This window comes from Sordaria macrospora, chromosome 1, assembly GCF_033870435.1.
Source record: "Sordaria macrospora chromosome 1, complete sequence".
NCBI classification, from domain to species: domain Eukaryota; kingdom Fungi; phylum Ascomycota; class Sordariomycetes; order Sordariales; family Sordariaceae; genus Sordaria; species Sordaria macrospora.
The window spans coordinates 4,515,875-4,534,875 of NC_089371.1; the positions used below are offsets into that span (position 1 = coordinate 4,515,875).

Genomic DNA, 19,001 nt, shown 5'->3' on the forward strand with positions numbered 1-19,001 from the left:
CATGGCGTTAGGGAAAGAATGCAATATTTGCAAATAATGGTGTTACAGATAAACTCAGCACCGTTCACACCATGGAACTAACGGGACTCCTTTCTTTTTCTCGAGACATGGCTGACGTTGGTATGCAAGGCGATGATGTTGCTAGCCTATTCTTTCTTTGTAATGGGAGGGGAGAATTATGTGAGAAAATCATGTTCATTTTCCTTTTGGCGATAGGATGGGAAAGAAGAAACCCGAAATGGCCATCTTCTGTGTGAGGCATACACATATGGAACCATCCTTAGACCGTGTTCGTTCCGGCAGTAGTGCAGTAAGAGAAGCTCTTCTATCCCTAACCCAAGGCGAGTCGGCCACCAAAAAGAAAAAGGCTTCTGTCACTGTGCTACTGCCTGAACGAACACGCCCTTATGTCTATATAGTCGTAATGTATGTATCTATAATGCCTTGATGGGATATCCCTCTTTGTGATTGCCCAGAGTCCTTCAAGCACCTAGCTTGAGACGATCGAGCAACTTATCGATCTTTTCCAGCAAGATGTGGTAGTTGACCGCATCCGATACGAACTCATCCTCAACCAGCTTCCCGTCTAGTGTTCGTACACCACCACCACCACCACCACCACCACCCTCCTGAGCATCACGTTCAGTGCTTCTTCCCTCGTCCTCTCCTTCTGGTTCCCTGTGCCCGTCCGAAGGCTGTTCAGGACGAATTTCCCCATCCTCGGCCTCTGCTGCCAGTCCTTCTACCTGGGCAGCATCAATCTCGCCCTCCTCATTCAACATCTCTTCAATGCCATCACCCTCGAACCGGAACCGGAACCGCTCACCCAGATAATACCTTATATCGTCTAGTAACTCGATAGTGTCCGTCTCCTCACGTCTCTTGAGCCGGGATGCACTTTCCTGGATCAACTCGGCGAATTCTTCTTCGTCAATGTAGTCCTCCAATCGGCTGGCTAGGTACCGGGCGGCGAAATCTTCCAGACGCTGGACCTTGAGATCCCAGGCGGCGTGGATGACGTCGTAGACATTGATAGGTTCCACTTCGACTGGCTGTCCATCCGCTTCAGTCAATCCGTTTGAAGGCGTCGAAACCGAGGTTGCAGATGGTGGTGATTGTAGCTCTTCCGCAGCCCCGCCGTGGGTTCGGTCTACTAGCGCGTTGCTGGTGCCGCTACCTAAGGTGCTGATTGCCACGGCGGCTTTGGTCTTAAGCTTATCCAGTAGTAACATATCCGCCGCGTAGAGAAGATCGAGGGCCAGTTCAAGCGGGCAGTCGGACTTCTCGGTGTAGAGAAATTCAAGGATGATCTCAAGGACTTCAGGAAGACAGTCCATCTTGATGACATGGAGATGCTCGGTTTCCTTGGCTTCCATGAACTCAGACGAGAACATAGTTGCGAAATAGGGACTACGGATGAGAAAGGCTTTGTGCACCGGGAAGACGACTGAGCGTCTAGGCTTTTTCTTCCCATTCGAAACACCATTTATCGAGTTTAACGCCGCTGTTGGACCAATGGGGATGCCGATGCCATTACTCGATATGGTAAACCCTTCCATCGGCTCGACGGCAGTTTCCTCTTCCTCGTCGTATTCGTCCGCACGCAGCAAACAGTTTGCCGAAATGGCGTTGTCTCGCGGCCATTTCACATCACCCACCCTACGAGTGTCAACCGTAAACTTGTGCTTCAGGACCGTGTCCCGAAAATAGGCCGCTACCTGAGCCTGAGCACGCTGAACCTCATCTTGGTGCCTCTGGCGCGCCAAGCGTCGGTCGGTCGTAGAAAGAACGGCTTCCCACAAGTGAGCGATTTCGAGCTGTTTGCAGAGCCTGTCGATCCCTTTGAAGACCTCTTCCTCGGTGGCTTTACTCTGAGGTCCCACAATGTCGCGTGGCAGCTCAGCAAGGTAGAGATATCTTATAACCACCCGGAAAGCCTCAACCGGAATGGAATTTGGGAGTTTCCACGTAGCAGTTTCAGGAGCTTCGGCGAACTTCTCCCGGAAATAGGGCGACCTGGAAGAGAGGATGAATTTATGCAGCTGGAATGATTCGGAAGCTGTGAGGAGCGTGATGTCGGTTGTCTTCGGAATCTCGCGGGCAAGTAGTGAGGTGATATGTGACGACCACGCCTGTAAAGGATCCGCACTCTTGGTGTAATCGTAGGAAAGAAGCAGATTCCGGATCTTATTATTCAGAGCGTTGTAGACCGCACGCTCTCGCTCGAATGAATCGGGATCGGCCAGAGCACCTGGGCTTTCGTGTAAGTGACTGAATGGTGGAGTATTGGCACTTTACAAAACAACATACCGGATTCTAGCAGGAGTTGCACCAGTTCATAATGTCCACATAGACTTGCCTTTTGAAATATCAGCATTACTTTAAAATGAAAGAATTATGGCGTAACTTGTAAAGCAAAAACATCACGTACAATAATGAGCGGAGTATAATCGTACTTGTCTTTGCCATTGATGTTGACGCCACCTGAGATCAACTCCTGACAATGCTTCAGATCGCCTCGACGGCACGCTTGTATGAACTCATGAAACTTTGGGGAATCATCAAAGGGATGTTCGTTGCGAAGGACGCCTTGGCGAATAAGTTGTTCATCGTCTTTGAGCTTGAGCTCGAGCTGGTCTTTGCGGAGTACCATATTCTTTTGTGTATATTACAAGGAATGGGCATCGACATCTAGGGTCCAAGGAAGAACGAGAAGTTTATATCTAAGAGAGAATTGAACCAAAGGAGGGTGGCGGCACTTCAAAATGGTATACCGGGTGCTGGGGATATGTAAGCAGACGGAGGACCAACACAATCGGGTCGGGAACGGGGCGCTAGCACGGACCCGATGGAAAGAGAACCCATGAAGTCGTGATGTTCAAAGTGGAAGTCGCCGCCACCGGATGGTCGATGACGGCCGGCAAATTCGTATCTAATCTTATCTTATCGCGTCTCACAACAGATCCAGATTTAATCGATAAGGTTTGCTGGCCGGCGGCGGCTAACGTTTAAGTGGGTACGGCTTCACCGCCCCGCGCCAGTTGCTGGGCAACGCCATGTTGACCGGTAGGGATTCTCCCTTTGACAGGTTCGCAGGCGGCAGCCCATCCGAAGCGTCCACGAACAAACTGGGGAACCCAACAAGACCCGGAACACAACTTCAATTGGCTACACGCAATCCTGCGCATCCTTTCTCGACACTAGATTACACTATCCCAATCGCCATAACCATCGCATTCATCGCATCCATCGCATACAACGCATCAATTGCATTACTACCTCTCAGACGACCGGGCATATCCTCCCACGCGCTCCGCTTCCCAAAACAATTGTCTTCTTATGGATCAGGCGGCATATTCTTCCCAATTCATGATAGCCTGTCAGAGGTCCCGTTGATCTAGTCAACCGCCAAAATGTCGGAGAGCGACAAATACGACCTTCTAGAAAAGATCGGTATGTATGCGATAATGCCCTCCCCCAACCCTCCAACGGCGCTCTCCACATGCACATGCACAAAGGGTAGCAGTGGAATTGCTGGCTGACAACCGACTTGCTTGACAACCACAGGCCATGGCTCGTTTGGCATCATCCGAAAGGTGCGGCGCAAGGCCGACGGCATGATCCTCTGCCGCAAGGAAATCAGCTACCTCAAGATGTCGCAAAAGGAGCGCGAACAGTTACACGCCGAGTTCTCGATCCTCTCGACCCTACGTCATCCCAACATTGTCGGATACTACCACCGCGAACATCTCAAAGCGACCCAAGACCTACATCTCTACATGGAATACTGTGGCAATGGCGACCTGGGCCGTGTTATCCGCAACCTTATTAAGAATAACCAGTATGCGGAGGAATCGTTCGTCTGGAGCATCTTTGCCCAGCTTGTCTCCGCTTTGTACCGCTGCCACTACGGCGTCGACCCTCCGGAAGTCGGCAAGACTGTCCTTGGCTTGGGCGCAACAGCAAAGCCAAAGCCTCCTTCTAGTGGCACAACTATTCTGCACCGCGATCTCAAGCCCGAGAACGGTAGGCAACCCTGTGATACGTATGTGGACTGGTCTAACGTGTTGCCTCGTAGTGTTCCTCGGCGAAGACAACTCGGTAAAGCTTGGTGACTTTGGACTCTCCAAGGTCATGTCGTCGCACGATTTTGCCTCGACCTACGTTGGGACCCCCTTCTACATGTCGCCGGAAATCTGCGCGGCAGAGAAATACACATTAAAGTCGGACATTTGGTCATTAGGATGCATCATATACGAGCTTTGCGCCCGAGAGCCCCCATTCAATGCCAAGACGCACTACCAGCTGGTCCAGAAGATCAAGGAGGGAAAGATCGCGCCATTACCTTCCGTTTACTCCGGTGAACTCTTTGCTACCATCAAGGATTGCCTGCGAGTGAACCCCGACCGGAGACCGGACACAGCCACACTTCTCAACCTGCCGATTGTTCGATTGATGAGGAAAGAAAAGGAAGTTGTGGAATTCAGCAGGACGCTCAGAACGAAAGAGGAGACCCTTAACAAGCGCATCCGCGAGCTTGACAGCAAGTTGTTCGCGCTCGAAACCGAAAAATCGTCCATACGCGCCGAGATCGATGCGTCACTGAGAAGGGAATGGGAAGTCAAGGCGCGGTTGGAGATTGACCGTCTGGTGGCTCAGGAAATCGAATGTCTACAACAAAAGTTCGAGCAGGAGGTCCAGGCGCGGGTAGAAGCAGAGCTACAACGACATGGGAGAGGACTCATGTTCACCAGTCATGGCCAGCAAGGCTCATTTTCTTCGACTGCTGCTACATTGGTGTCTGACTTCAACCAGTCCTCAGTTGGTTGCGGCGACGGCGACTTTCCTTCCACCACAGACATTACCGATATCTCGATTGCTGGGTCTACCGATGGCTTTGATATCACAAAGAAGATCCCACGAACACCTTTCCACAGAGCGCAGACCTATTCTTCGGCCCCCGCCGAATCTGTTCTTGGCACGCCAATGGACATCGAAATGGCCTCACCATCACCTATCACGATCGCTTCCCTCTCCCTTTCGCCCCGTCGGCTGGCTTTGGCAAAAGCGCCGACCACACAGCCCAGGATGATCTTTGGCGGCGAGCCAACTCCGAGGGAGAAGAGCAACTGGGACGTTCCAAGGGAAACAGATATGATGGACTCTGGCGACGAGTCCGAGGCGGAGGCTCTAGTTCCTTCACCGAAACCTATCGTTAAATCCAACAAGAATCCCTTCAATGGCATCACGACCAGGTCAAGGCCGTCACTTAACTCGCAACAAAAGTCCAATCCTCTTCCTATACACGGCCTGCGCTCCAAACAGACGTTAGCCACCCGCTCTAAGACAGTTAGTGGAGTTTCGTCAGTAGGACAACAGCATCCCCTTCGTTCCGCACCCAGCGCTCCCGCCCTGCGTGATCGCAAACCCAGCCCAACCCGACGGCTCAGTAGGATACCATCGGTAACAGGCGTGGGCAGGAGACTCAGCGCGAACAACAACAACAACAACAACAACAACAACAATAGCAACAGTGGCAGCGATACGGTATCCATCACGTCCAACATAACCGTCAGAACAAGAGGCCTTAAACGGATGTCATCCACGTGCGATGAGTCGTCGTTTTCCCAGCAGCAAAGTAACCAACCACAACAACCACTGCCACAAGCTCCGCCTCTTAAGAAGATCGGACTTAGTATGGCCACCAAGAACATCCGCGGAAGCTCGCTCGTCGAGCTGCACCAGGCTCGCGCCGGTGGTAGGCCCATCAGCGCGATCATGTCCAATGAAGCCAAACTACGCGCATTTAAGGAACATGCGACGATTGCCACGTCGGACAGCAGCAGTACCACTAGCAGCGGCAGCGGCAGCAGCCTACTACCGACGCGGCCACGATCACAACCTCAACCGATAACCGCCAATTTCGAGCCGCAGCAGCAGCAGCTAAGTAATACCAACATCATCTCCTCTTCCAACAGTGCAGGCAGCAGCAGCGCCACCGGAACTGGAACAGGAACTGTTACTGGGGCTGGGACTGCTCCAAAGTCGATTCCATGGCCGGTAGCTCCCGTATGGACTCGGGAGCTGAAAGAGGATGAGGAGATGCCCAGTCCGTTCATTGTGAAGACCCAGAAAAAACCGGAGAGCTTTGAGAAGCCGACAAGCTTTGTGAGGCCGGCGTCGAACTTGAGTCATCAGAGCTGATTGAAATCTTCGTCCGTCCCGCTTGCTGCATCATCAACATCATCATCATCATTATACCATCAACATCATCTATGGCTCCTTCCCTCTTTCCCTTTGCTCATTTTCATTCCGGGTTCATCAAAGCGTTTTCTTTCTGGTTCTGGTTATGGTTCTGGTATAGGTTTCAAGTTGGATTCAGGCAAATGCATAGCATCAATCAATCATCGCACGGCGTCAAGGCAAAGGGGGAAAATCAGACGGCGGGGCAAAAGACGTGGAGGGGGTTGAAAGAAGCGAGAAAGTAAGGCAGAGACGGTATGCAATTTGCGAAGAGAACAATGACCATACTGTATTGTGCTTGGGCCCATTGGGTCTGTACCAGCAAGTGACGAAATGGAATGGTTCCTCTCTGTTTCTGCGAGCTTCTTATGTCACTGGACGGTTATTGTAAAGTCATCTTTTGGCTACGGCGTTGGCTGATCGTTCTAGGGTGATCAAATGGCAACGTAATCGAAGCAGACGACAACGATTCACGAGCATTTAGACCTTTCTTTGGGAGTTGTTGTGGCGTTGGGGGAGTCAGGAATGGCCTGGGGATGAGTATGATGAATGTCATGACATGACGTGGGATTCGCATTGCTGTGTGTGTGCGAGGTGCCAGGAGACGCAAACAACTACTAGTGTCCAAAATGACTTTCACTGCAGAATGGAAGAACCCACAATCGTTCGTTCACAAGTGCACTTTTAGTGCTTTTTTCATGGTATTTGTATACTACAACCAACGTATTCGCCTAGATAAAAAAACTTCTTGTGATCCTTCCTGCTTTTCCCGACCAGCCTGGTATCCCAACACCTCAAAAAGAGATAGCTAACCATCCTTAACCTTTAAACCATAATTTTCCTAGCTCCTTGGTAATAACCCCTAAGAACTATCCTGAAGCTTCATCAGTAGTTCGTCCGAAAACCCCACCTAACCTGTTCTCCCTTCTAATCCCCTCAGATCTTTCAATAGCCTGCGCTCTCCTCCTGCCACCCAGCTGGGATTCCGCCTTCTCGGCTGCCTCCTCCATCCTGTTGAGCGGAGAACCCAGAATCCTTCCGATCACCTAGTTTGGCACGGCGGGGTTCTGGATGCCAATCACCTCGATACCGCCACCCTGCCTCGCGGGGACTTCCTTAGTCGTCTGCTGAATCTCCTCAAGCGGGAGGAGCTTGTCACTCTGGATGGGCTCGAGCAGGTAACGTCTGTGCCAGGGGCCGACAAACATGCCGTCCGGGTCAACGCTCTCGCGGACGGCGCCCCACCGCTGGAAGTCCTCGCCGTACCACTTTGCCAGATCGGCCTGGGTCGCGGTGAAGGTCTTGGCCCAGTGCGGCTTGCCGCCGAGCTCGCGCATGAGCCACTCGAAGCCGAGGTAGTAGCGCTCCGTGGCGTTGTAGGTCGGCTCACGGTGGTAGGGGCGGTACATGATGGCGTTGAGGTAGAGGGTTGGGCCGTCGGATTGCGTCGGGTCGAGGAAGGGCCGCGTGTTGGCTTCCCGCGAGGTGTACACAGTCGAGTCGCTCGCGCGCACCTCGACGGGGCTGTGCACCCAGAGACCCTCGGCGCTGTAGGGGATGCCGTGCTCGACGTAACCGTCGTCGCCGGGCTTGAGGTTTTGAAGCCAGGCACCGAGACGCTGCAAAGCCTCGGGACCCTTGTGGAGAGGGATGGCCCATTCGTTGACGGACTGACTGTACAGGCAGTTCAGAAGGAAGGCCTTCTGGCTGGGCTGGATAGCGCCGATCCTCGTGGCTTCGCCATTCTTGAAACCGTACTGCATGCCAAAAACGAACCATTCGATCCAAGGGGTAATGCGCGGGATCCACCTGGAAAGAGCAAGGAGGTTGTGATAGACGTAGTAGCCCAGCCAGCTATCGTAGTAGCTAGTGGGTGGCTCACGGTGCTTGACGGCGCCGGTCTTCAAGTCGACCGGGTCGACAACGTCGGCGGTCCAAACAGCTGCGCGGCGCATGTATGGGAACCACCAGATACGCACAAACTCGGCTTGGCCCCAGAGATCCTTCTCCCAACGCTCAAAGATGCGCTTGTCCAAGTCGATCGCCTGGCTCCAGGCAAGCGAAAAAGCAGGGACGGCCTTAAAGGTAACCTCGGTGATGATACCCAATGCTCCAAGAGAGATCAAAGCAGCACGGAAGAGATCCGGCTTGTCCTCGGGGGAGCACGACAAGGTCTCGCCATTGGCAAGGGTGATCTTGAGCTCGGTGATGTTTTCACCGACGAGACCGTGCCTGATACTGCTGCCGTGTGTGCCCGTGCTGATGGCACCAGCAATGCTCTGCTCGTTGATGCTGCCGAGACTAGGCAAAGCAAGTCCGCGGCGGTCCAGCTCGTCACTGAGCTGGTAAAGACGGATACCAGCTTGCACAGTAACGAGGCCGGTCAAGTGATCAACGGAGATGATCTTGTTGAAGTTGTCCAGATTGACGAGCCAAGACGATGTGCAGGTGATGTCGGAAGGAGAGTGACCACAGCCGGTGGTAGTGACACGGCGCCGGGCGTGACGGGCCAAACGGACGACCTTTTGAACTTCTTGGACGGATTCGGGCTGGATATAGAGCTCGGGCAAGCTGGTAAAGGTGCCGGCCCAGGTCCTGTGGACATGGGCAGTCTTTGCCCGGAAAGGAATGCCGCCATCGCGCAGACTGGCGAGCTCAATGATCTCGCGCACGTTGGACGGGAGGGAGGCGAGCGCCGGGTTGCTCTCGGTCGCCATGTTGAGCGGTTGGGTTTCCCCAGATAATGTTGTATGAAAAATTTTGCCCAGCCGAAGCAAGGAATGGAAACAGAGAGAAATATAGGTCTTTTATTTAGTTACTATGATGGGACAGGGGAAGCGAGAAAGTTGCAATGACATGCATGTGTTCCTATACGATCGATGGCGAAAGCGGCCGGAGTGGAGATCCCGATATTTTTCTACTGCGTATAACCGGAAGGAGCTAATACATACCACCGCGTGCCGGGGGCGGGGAGGTCAAAGAGGAAATCACGGCCGAAGCGCCCAAAAGGTGTGAACCTCGATGATGGTGGAAGATAATACAAACTATCGGATTGTCCAAGGATTGATGAGTCCGTCAATAATCGATGGGGCTGTCTGAGGAAACTGAGAAGATAAAAAATGTGAAATGATGGTTGTCGTTGCATCAGACAGAGGGGTCTCGATCGGAGGGGTCCGCGATAAGTTGACCAATCCATCGCCTTCTCTGATTGGCCAGGACCTCAATGTCTAGACTCCTTGGCTTTGTGACCCTTGGTGATGTTGTGGTGCATGAGCACTGACGACATTTGTTTACTTTCTCAAGCCAACTATTGTGTGACTCTTGAGGCAATTCGCATTTCACTTTGTAATAATATAATGTGAACAAGGAGTATCTGTCGAAGATTCATTAGAGGAAGATATTTTCTCAATCTACCTATGGAATGTAATTTCTCAACAACATCTTGATAGCGTTCTAATGTATTAGTGCACCCTTCCGCCAAACCGTGCCTGATCGTCATCTCACTAAACTCTTGGTCCCGCCCAATGTTATTTACCCCTGAGCCGCAGGAACAACGCCGCATCATCGAGAAATCCACCACCGAAGACCCTTATGAGAAGATCAAACCCGGGTTTCCTGGATATAGTAGCGCGGAGGGCTGTAATGAGGGCCCAAAGCACAAAACTCTTCCTCGACAAGCCGACCATGTCATCTTGTTCCTTGGATATGAAACAGCCAGCACAGAATGGCAAACTCCCGGTTGTCAAAGTCCCCAAGCTCCGAGCAGGCCCAGAGCACTCTCGCAGGTGTGAGAACCAACACTTTGGCCACAAGCTAGCCGAGAAGCTTTAAACCCTCAAGGTACCAACTTCCCGATACAGGGCGACCCGGCCGTGCCTGGGCTTGATCTGATAGCAAAGAGTGACCGGATCACCAGAGAGATTCTTCTTGCAGTACTTGCAATCGATGTCTCGGGTTGCCATCGACACTGGGCCCTCCCACTTGTTGTCGCACATCGCCTTGATGCAAAGCCACTGACCCTGGTATTCATCCTTGCCCAGCTGCTTGTGGACGTACTCGGGGTTGCCTGGATGACTGGACAAGCACTTCATGATGTGCTGAATCATGGTCTCATTGGTGGCGGGCGGCTGATTGGAATCAGGAACGACATTCTGGATGATGTGGCTGACCTTGCGAGCAAGGTCCTGGTACTCGTTCTGTTCCTTGCTGGTGAAGACAGCCTCAGCACTAGGCTGCTTGTTGTCCTTCTGGTTGTCCTTCTTGTCGGAGTTCAGCGGACAGGTCTTAGCAGTGTGATCGTGCCAGTCGCAGAGCTGGCACGCGGCGCTCTTATCACCCGGTGCAGGATAGCCAATCGAAGCCGATGAGGGTAGATTGTCCAACTTGAGCGACTTGATGGGGATACGGAAAGTTTCCGGGCTGGGAGGCGGAGGTTTGGGAACTTCAGGGGTGGTGGCATGAAATGTGCTCAAGCCCTTCTGGGGCGGAGGGATCGGAGAACCGTTCGCATTCTTTGGCGGAGAGTAGGCAGGCTCCTTGTCGGACTCTTGCTCGTAGTCTGGGGTAGAAACCCGTGAAAACGAAGTCGGGGGAGTGGTGAACTGGATAGTCTTGCGCTTGGGAGCAGAAGGATTGTAGTCAATACTGTCGAATTGTTCCCAGCGCTGGGGTGCACTTGTCGCACGAGGAAAGCTGGTGTAAGGCGTCGGAATCGTTCCGAACAGGCACTCGGGGTAGGCAACAGCGCTCTGCGGGGGACACTGGTTCGCCAAAGGAGGGACGTATCCCACGGCTCCCGGTGGAAGCTGAGGTCCAGATGGATATTGAGGCCCTGATAGAACCTGAACCTGAGGTACCGGCGGAAACTGAGTTGGAATATACTGCGGTTGCGGGTTTGGCGCGGCAGAATTGGTCGCATAGCTAGCGTACGGAACATAGTATTCCTCGCGATCGGTGACCACAGGGCCGCGGCGGCCGCGGCGGGGTTGATTGTCGCTCATGGCGAGGTTGTCAGAGGAGGAGTTGCTAGAGGCTGTCGTCGGCGAGAGTGCTTCTGGGTGCGATCGTGTCCCGCAGAACTAGCCAGCAGGGCCGGATACAGGACGACTTGTTTGGCAGGATGACAGAGAGCCTTCGGAAAAGAAAGAATTGGGTCCGGAGTTGTTGTCCGGCAAACCCTTTGCCCTGAACAAATAAAGTGTCCTGGGAAGAAAATGTTGTGGCGAAGGTGAGTGTCTGCAGCTGATTTTTGGAAAAACAAGAAGACGGGGGATGGTATTTGTGGGAGGTCGGCCGATGGCCTAGGGCGACGAAAACGACTTGATCCAGTGAATGGATGGTGTCTGTCTGAAGCTCAGACCACGAAGGGCCGAAAGTATTCGACTTGAAGACGGAAGGTGCGAGTGAATTGGGTTGCGAGCCGCTCCTTCCTTTTCTGAAAAAGAGAGACACCCAAGTATCCCGAATTGTGGGAGGAAAAACGTGATCCGACCACGTCGTCGATACCAGCCCTGCGTTTCAATTTGGACAGCCCACCGTAATCTTCATCCCGTTGAATTGGTCGCCTCAGATACCACCCATTGTACTCCGGTCGAGTCGTTGTTTGCTCGTCCTTCCATCTCATCTCGACCATGTCCACGTAGAACCCGTCAAGCTCTCGCACCCGGCCCCGAGCATCTTTTAACCCGCTACCCCTCTTCACCCGCATTCACACACTTTTTTCTCCCCAAGGTTCTCCTTTGTAACCTTTGTTTTCTCGATATCTCCATTCAAACCTTATCATCAACCTTCACACGCACTACAACCTTCAAGGTTGTAGCCTCCTTCACCAAGTAACGCTTGAGGATAACAACTTCTCAGTCTTACGCAACCGTTCCTTGCCGCCATGTTTTACAGTCACGAAAGTGAGTAGATTCACTCCTCTTTCAGCTGAGAGGCGACGATGAGGTTGTACTAACCCCTTCACCAGTCCTGACCAACCAGCAGTATGGCGTTGCTACCGTGTGGTAAGTGCACCTGAGTCAACCTTCGCGAACCTTTCTGTGACTTCAAGGTGAGACGGCTCAAACTAACGTTGCCATTCTCTCTCTAGGTTGGTGTCCACCTTTGGACTCAGATCAAGCAACAGGAAGATCTCGCGCAAGGCAATCCAGGAAGTCAACGTCCGTAAAGCCTGCGAGACCATTCTCCAGCCGGGCGCCCCCATCGCGTTGCGACTGCAGGGAAGTCTGCTATATGGCGTCTCTAGGGTCTTCTCCCAGCAGTGCTCCTATGTGCTCACCGACGCCGAGAAGATTCATATGCACATGAGATGCTTCTACAATGTCTTGGGAGGCAGCGGGAATGCCCTTGATCCGCAAGCCGGAAAGGCAAAGTATGTTTTTTCACTTTGCCGACAACCAGATAGATGTGACGATCTAACCTCACATTCGCAGGCGCAACCAACTCATCCTCCCCGATGATCCAGACTTCGAGGTCAACATGGGGCTTCCAGCCTTCCACTTCGACGAGGAGGGAAATCTGGCTACCCAATTCCAGAGTCAAGCCTCACGCAAAACTTCGTCCCAATTCTCGCCGCTTGACAGATTCAACCTCACACCGGATGGCAACGGCTCCTTTATCATCGGCCTCGATCTACCTCAATCTTCTCCTACCAATCCCTTGTACTCTCAGCACTCTTCCTATTCCCTCGGACCTCTTTCTCAACACAAGCCTGACGACGATATGATGCAGTTCGGCGAGCCTGAGGCCAACGCTGAGATCTTCGGCGACTGGGGAATTGAGATCGACGCTGACGGCAACGTGATGGCAACTGTGGACGAGCCTGAGCTGCCCATTCTGCCGCGACCGGAGGAAGAGAGAGCTTATGCCACTGCCTCTGGCCAAGTTCATGATGAGCCGGAATTCCACTTTGACGACCAAGATGACCTGCTGATAAACGGAGGCACTGCTCCTCCACCCGAGGCCGACGAAGTTCCAGGCCTTGTCCCCGACCAAGTTGAGCAAGCTCAGGAAAACCAAGTCATGGCAGAAGCCGAGGAAGAACAGGTCATTGCGGAGGAGGAGCCTGTGGCTGAGGCATCTGCCGCACCTGTCCGTCGTCGCCAGCGTCGCCGCGTTGTGCTGGCACCCGACGAGGACACAAAAATCAGTCGCCATGAACTGAAGTCGTGGAGCAACGATTACCTCGCCAATGCCGAGCGGACTAACAACGCTGCCAGACGCGCGGCCGCCACGAACCCAGCTGCTGCCAAGAAACACGCATACGATCTGGTATTTGGTCGTGGAGTTGGCGGTGTCGGAAGCTTTGATGACGGTTTGAACTCCGGAAACCATCGCAGCCACCCACTGGCAGCTCTCTTCGCAGGCGTTGACTTTGCTGCCGAAGTCTTGGACATTGACATTGACATTGACGAGGGGCATGAAGCCGGAGGAAGACGTGGTCGTCGCCGCTCAGCCCTCGAAGCCCTCGAGCTAGAGGAAGAAGACGCCGAGAGACGAGTCCGTCGTCGCCTCAGCGATGAGAACGAAGAAGAACATCACGCACAGTCGCAGCAGAATGTCGCCGAGCCGCAGGCAGAGGCAGGCCGTGGCTTGCTTACCGGAGAAGCCGAAGAAGACGCCGAGATTGGAAGAAGAGATGGCTCAGCACTCCCCGACCCCGACATTCCCTCCGACGCTCCCTGGAACCGGGCCCCATCCCTCGTGCCGGGCTCATCAGTCAAAGGCGACAGTCACATGCCCGGATCCAGCCGCCAAGTGAGCGCCAGTCCTCTCCACAGCCGCGGCAGCCACTTGGCTCACCTCCCGCCCATCGATCGCTTCAGCGACACCGGATCCTACGCGCCCCTCTTGCACTCCGGTGGCGTCCCCGATTTCTCATCTGACCCCGTCATGCCTCCCGGAGAGGATGAGCCGGAGCTTCCGCACCTGCCTGGAGGCAATCATGGTAGCCAGCTCCTGCGCCGTTCTCCTTCCAGCGAAGCTGGAGCCGCTACAGAAGTTATGGCCGAAACCTCTCAAGTCATGAAAGACGCTCTAGACCGCGACGGCCGCAACTTCTTGACTTACGTCAACATGGTAGCGAAAACCAGGGGTGAGACTCGCTCCCTCGGTGGCGGCACACCCTCCCAAGCCGTGGGTGACGGAGACGGAAACAGGCGTCTCAGGCAGTGGGTTGCCTTTGACGAGCTGTTGGATGAACCTAGGGACAGAACCCGACAGGTGGCGACGCAGGCTTTCTACAACGTTCTGGTATTGGCGACCAAGAACGCTATCAAGGTGGAGCAGGATATGGAAGACTTTCAGCCTTTTGGCGAGATTCGCGTGGGTGTTGAGGTATCGGAGGCGGAGATGTTGGCTATGATGGAGGAGGATGGCGATGCGTGAGTGGTTGATGCGGTGGGTTTTGCAGACATCACTTGTTGGTGCAATCGGCGCTAATCTTGCGGTCCGTTTATTTTTATTTTATCTCGTGGTACGAGATTTCGGGGTAATGCGGAAGGGGATTATGTGCTCCCTAGTTGGGTTGGTCATGATGAGAGAAAAGCAAGTTGGGATACCGTCAGGGGTTGTTTGCCAGGGATTCGTCTCTGGCGACAACTGTTCAGAGTATATGGTGGATGGGATCACAGCTTCTGTTGAGGATAGAGGGGGCTGATATTCGGAAAGGTATGGCAATGGGGAACTGATTTCAGGCGAACGACAACTCTTCGACACGCTGGGGCTCAATCTGAGAGAAGGGAAGAGTCATTTCACGACTGAGCAATATCACAACGAATCAGGTAGAAGATAGCACGAAGATGAGAAGTACGAATTTTAATCTTTCTTAGAAATATGCTAATATGTGCAAAAGCTGTGCATGAGACAGTAAAGAGACCAGCCCTTACCATGGTCATCACCGAGAATCATTCGAGTTCATCATCATCATCCACAGGTTCACGATCTGTGAAAATCATGTACTCTGCATCATCAGCTGTGTCGCTAGCGACCTTCTTCCACGCCTCACGGACATGCTTCAGCAACAAATCGTCCATCGAGAGGGAAAGAGAAGGGCCGGGCAGATCAATGGTCAACTCATCAAGTCGACTTTGCTTCACACCAGCAGCCTGCTCGTAGTATAACTGATACAAGCACTGGGGAACTTGATCATGGTCCATGGCGGAGAGAAAGGATTCAAGAGCACGGCTCAAGACCTCCTTGGAGTTGGAAGTAGCCATTGTGGTCAAGTACAAGACACCTATTGATTTCCAGTTAGCCTTTGCTCCTAACATGTGATGAACGATGCCCAAGGGTTAAGTGGATGAGAGTACGATCAGAATGTCAGAGGTAGTTATCGTCAACGCCGAAGCTTGGACAATGTAGATAAGTATTCAAGATGTGGATCATCATAGTACTCGGGAAGGAAGTGGTGTGAGGAGAACGGGATAGGTTAAAACTTACTCTGACCCTTGGGACATTCGCCAGTATCGCTAGAGTGAGCGAAAACATAGACTGGGGAAGTGTTTGCTTCGCCGCATGTTGTTAGTGAGCCCACAGGCAGAGCGACGACAGCAACGCATGGTGTCGGTGCCCCTTCGATAGTGACCTTAAACAAGCTCTTGAGCGGAGAACCAACAACGGCCACTAGCCTGCTGATGCTCGGCCCATCGCCAACGCTTTCATTCCCTCGCACGAGCAACTTGGTTTTCACCATGTCGCCGCTGGTCAGCTCGAGCTCAACCTCATCGGTAGCAGTAGCCATCGACTTGATACCAGCGCCAAGCATGTACACAGCACCACCAACCGCACCAGCTCGACAGGCAACCTGAGCAACCTCGGAAATGCCGCCCCATTTGGGATAGAGAGCAGCGAAGCCGGGGCCAAAGTGACCCATGGAGGTCAGGTGACGATAGATGGTAGACAATCCGTCCTCGGTGGTGATCTTGCCATCCAGCGAGAGCGTGAGGGTGATGATGTAGGTCTTGAGCTCGGCATCCATCTTGAAGTGCTCCTGGAGGAAGTCCACTAAGGGTCTGCCGGCAAAAGTCTTCCAAACATCTCTCTGCTCGAGACGGTCGTAGTCCAGCACGAACTTGAGAAACTTCATCAGTCCGCGCTTGGCCTTGGCCGAGATGGCCGTGGTCGAGAAGACGTCTTCACGAGTTGAGGGGATGCGGACGAGACTGGGTTGCTGTTCGGGGCCGGAGGGTGCTTTGAAGATGTAGAATGATCCGACGGCGAGGAATTCCACCTGCCGGTACGCCCGGGAAGAAACCAATTGAGATAGCAGCTCCGAGCGGGCGTGGATCAATTGCGGTGCCAGTGCCAGCGAGTACGCTCTGGGGAAGGAGAGACCTGCGACATCCGGCTTGGTGATAGATGCGGACCTGAAGAAGCCTTTGTCCTCAGTAGCCAGACGGTCAACCCAGGACTCAGCTTCTTGCAGGTTGAAAGCCGCTTCCGCCCCGCCATAGTAGTCGTTGGGGTCTATGTGCAAAATGTTCTTGCCCGATCGCGAGAGGGATCTTCAAGGCGGAGAACAGCTATGTCAGTCGGTCAGTTAGACAGGAGAACGATGGAAGTCGGATGGAGAAGAGTGGGCGTTTGCTTACAGTGCAAGCAGAGACTGCTGCAGTCCGGTGCCGCAGATGACGACATCCCAGAGGGTGTCGCTGACAGATCCCATCGCCATGACTAGGGACTCTGTGGTTCGCGGAACTGGCAGTCTGTTGAGGAAGAAGAGTTGGGAAGAGGAAGCGAGGGTTGCAGCGGAATTTTTGAAATGGGAGTAAAAGTGTTGGTTCTTGCGGAGCCGGCAGTTCCTCGGGCCGGTGGTGATTTTTATCTGCCCCTCCAAAGCTTTCACTTTTGTGGGTCTTGCTCTGCCCCCCCCCTGCCAGGCAAACACAGGCGCACGAGCCACTGGCCAAGCTTCGAAATTGTCAAAAACTCGACGGCCACTCGCTCAAAATTTCCCTTTTCCTTTCATCAACCACTCAACGAAGAGACGCGATCGCTGCTGCTGCTTCGGCAGCCCAACAGTATCGCGGGAGTCTTGGAGAGCCTTTCATTAGGTCTCTTCGAAGTTGAGTGGCAGATTGATGCCACAAACAGCCCTTCCGTATCTCCTGCCTTAGAATCACCACATGTGAGGGCGGGTCGAAGTATCGGCACATTTCTCCAACTGCTATGATGTTGTTTATGCCTTCAATTGTTCGTGATACCAAGTGTGAAAGGTTGCACGTTGGAATGTCATGTACCCAGGCAAACCGATGGTCGGGACTATAATGTTATCCGTCGGCTCTTTCAGAGTCGTATGTCTCCATCCGCAGTCACCATGGGTCGTCACTACGAACTTCAACGCAATCATGATGGCTGAAGGAGGAGTTGGAAGTCAAGACACTGTCTCCTTGCAGGATGATGTGACTGGGTATCTATTACCTATATTGCATGTTGTTCGAGCATGGACGAGACTGGATGGCTGGGCTCTGGTCGGCTCTACGAGCAACAGGCAGCCTCCATCTTTCCATAAGAGTGGTGGTGGTTTCCTAGTTCCTTCTCTGGCTGTCACCGTTGACTATCCGAGCAAGGGATATTTTCAATTCCCCGGCCTGTATCTCGTGTCTCCTTCGGCCTGACCAAGCCGAGATCCTCCGTCCCTCCTTGAGTCCATGTCCATAGTCGGCAGTGGAGGGCCGCAAGATCATGAAGCCTTCATCCTGACCATGCCCACCGTCCATCTATCCCATCACCAACCAGCGTCCTCTTCATCATCAACATTCGCCCCGAACCCATACCCCATAATCCGCCCACAACGCAGCGTCATCATCGTCAAGTCGTTGTCACGGCTCCCAGCATCAAGCTCTCTGAATCAGCCGAGGAGGAATGCTATAGTCGCGGTCCATCCTTTAACCCTTCTTCGTGTTACGAAGGGGTCTATAACTGATGTTAGTCTTCATCCAAAGGGACGAGATAGAGACAAAACGTACCCGCAACCTTGAGGGGTAGTCACACCAAAATAGCAGTCATCTGCGTTCTTGGGTACGACTTGCTCGGGCTTGATGGGGGTGATGACAACGCCGGCACTGACGAGAGAAGCGCAAAGGGAGAGGAGGGCGGCGGCGAGTGTGACTGGCTTCATGTTGACTTTTGTCGTAGGAAAATAGTAATATCCTTAGGTTGAGTTGGGATGTCTTGTTGGGAAATGGTAGTGAGTGGAGGATGCCTTTGATCGGTAAGGTGTCTCGTTTGAGGGATTGGAGTTATTAGGCTTGGTGTTCAGTCCAGCTGATGATACTATCGAATAATTATAGTATTAAATGAAGGAAGCCGATGTGAGAAACAGGTAGCGGTACGTGTTGACAAAGTGTTCCGCGGTGTCTTCAATCAACTTAGGACGAACGAGCACGCAAAAAGAAACATGAAAGATCGGGGAGGCGAAAAAATAGTGACAAAGAGCGAGGAAAGAGCTAGAAAATAAGACGAAATGAAGCGAAACAACATAATTCGACTTGTAAGAGACCAGGTTGTATCGCTTGGACCTCGAAGGTATCTCCTGACAGAGATTGGTAGTGGAAGGCCATAGGATAATGTCACGTTGACCACTCGAGACGTCGCATCTGAAACTCCGTGAGTGGACGGGCGCTTAACAGCCCCCTGACGACCTCGGTGTTTCATCATGACAGGCTACGTTATCCCAAGACACAGGAGAAAGGTAACCCATGCTAGAGAGCAAAATGGAGAAGACAAAAGAATGATGACGTTTGGTGTCCGATTGA

At 53.0% G+C, this 19,001-nt stretch overlaps 7 protein-coding genes across 7 annotated transcripts; 2 read left to right on the forward strand and 5 right to left on the reverse strand.

The window, feature by feature from the left end:
* Positions 1–278: 278 nt before the first annotated feature.
* SMAC4_02907 (uncharacterized protein) lies at positions 279–2,974 on the reverse strand. Its single transcript, XM_003348363.2, has 3 exons — positions 2,432–2,974; positions 2,311–2,359; positions 279–2,251 (listed from the first exon to the last, which is right to left on the reverse strand). The coding sequence occupies exons 1-3, from the start codon at positions 2,651–2,653 to the stop codon at positions 483–485; spliced, it is 2,040 nt and encodes a 679-aa protein (XP_003348411.2). The 5' UTR covers positions 2,654–2,974; the 3' UTR covers positions 279–482.
* Positions 2,975–3,413: 439 nt separating this feature from the next.
* SMAC4_02908 (uncharacterized protein) lies at positions 3,414–6,204 on the forward strand (the record flags this gene model as incomplete). The annotated part of the gene is made up of 3 exons (XM_003348364.1): positions 3,414–3,453; positions 3,568–4,026; positions 4,079–6,204. The coding sequence occupies 3 exons, from the start codon at positions 3,414–3,416 to the stop codon at positions 6,202–6,204; spliced, it is 2,625 nt and encodes an 874-aa protein (XP_003348412.1).
* A 1,085-nt stretch (positions 6,205–7,289) lies between these two features.
* SMAC4_02909 (uncharacterized protein) lies at positions 7,290–8,960 on the reverse strand (the record flags this gene model as incomplete). Its single annotated transcript, XM_003348365.1, has 1 exon — positions 7,290–8,960. The coding sequence occupies one exon, from the start codon at positions 8,958–8,960 to the stop codon at positions 7,290–7,292; it is 1,671 nt and encodes a 556-aa protein (XP_003348413.1).
* A 1,110-nt stretch (positions 8,961–10,070) lies between these two features.
* SMAC4_02910 (uncharacterized protein) lies at positions 10,071–11,243 on the reverse strand (the record flags this gene model as incomplete). Its single annotated transcript, XM_003348366.1, has 1 exon — positions 10,071–11,243. The coding sequence occupies one exon, from the start codon at positions 11,241–11,243 to the stop codon at positions 10,071–10,073; it is 1,173 nt and encodes a 390-aa protein (XP_003348414.1).
* An 884-nt stretch (positions 11,244–12,127) lies between these two features.
* On the forward strand, positions 12,128–14,631 carry SMAC4_02911 (uncharacterized protein; the record flags this gene model as incomplete). Its single annotated transcript, XM_003348367.1, has 4 exons — positions 12,128–12,146; positions 12,212–12,248; positions 12,335–12,616; positions 12,678–14,631. The coding sequence occupies 4 exons, from the start codon at positions 12,128–12,130 to the stop codon at positions 14,629–14,631; spliced, it is 2,292 nt and encodes a 763-aa protein (XP_003348415.1).
* A 422-nt stretch (positions 14,632–15,053) lies between these two features.
* SMAC4_02912 (uncharacterized protein) lies at positions 15,054–17,033 on the reverse strand. The gene is made up of 3 exons (XM_066089858.1): positions 16,836–17,033; positions 15,685–16,748; positions 15,054–15,481 (listed from the first exon to the last, which is right to left on the reverse strand). Exons 1-3 carry the CDS (start codon positions 16,913–16,915, stop codon positions 15,150–15,152), a joined length of 1,476 nt encoding a protein of 491 aa, XP_065945689.1. The 5' UTR covers positions 16,916–17,033; the 3' UTR covers positions 15,054–15,149.
* Positions 17,034–17,631: 598 nt separating this feature from the next.
* Positions 17,632–18,764, reverse strand: SMAC4_12721 (uncharacterized protein). The gene is made up of 2 exons (XM_024655518.2): positions 18,213–18,764; positions 17,632–18,159 (listed from the first exon to the last, which is right to left on the reverse strand). Exons 1-2 carry the CDS (start codon positions 18,362–18,364, stop codon positions 18,132–18,134), a joined length of 180 nt encoding a protein of 59 aa, XP_024511396.1. The 5' UTR covers positions 18,365–18,764; the 3' UTR covers positions 17,632–18,131.
* Between the last annotated feature and the right edge of the window lie 237 nt (positions 18,765–19,001).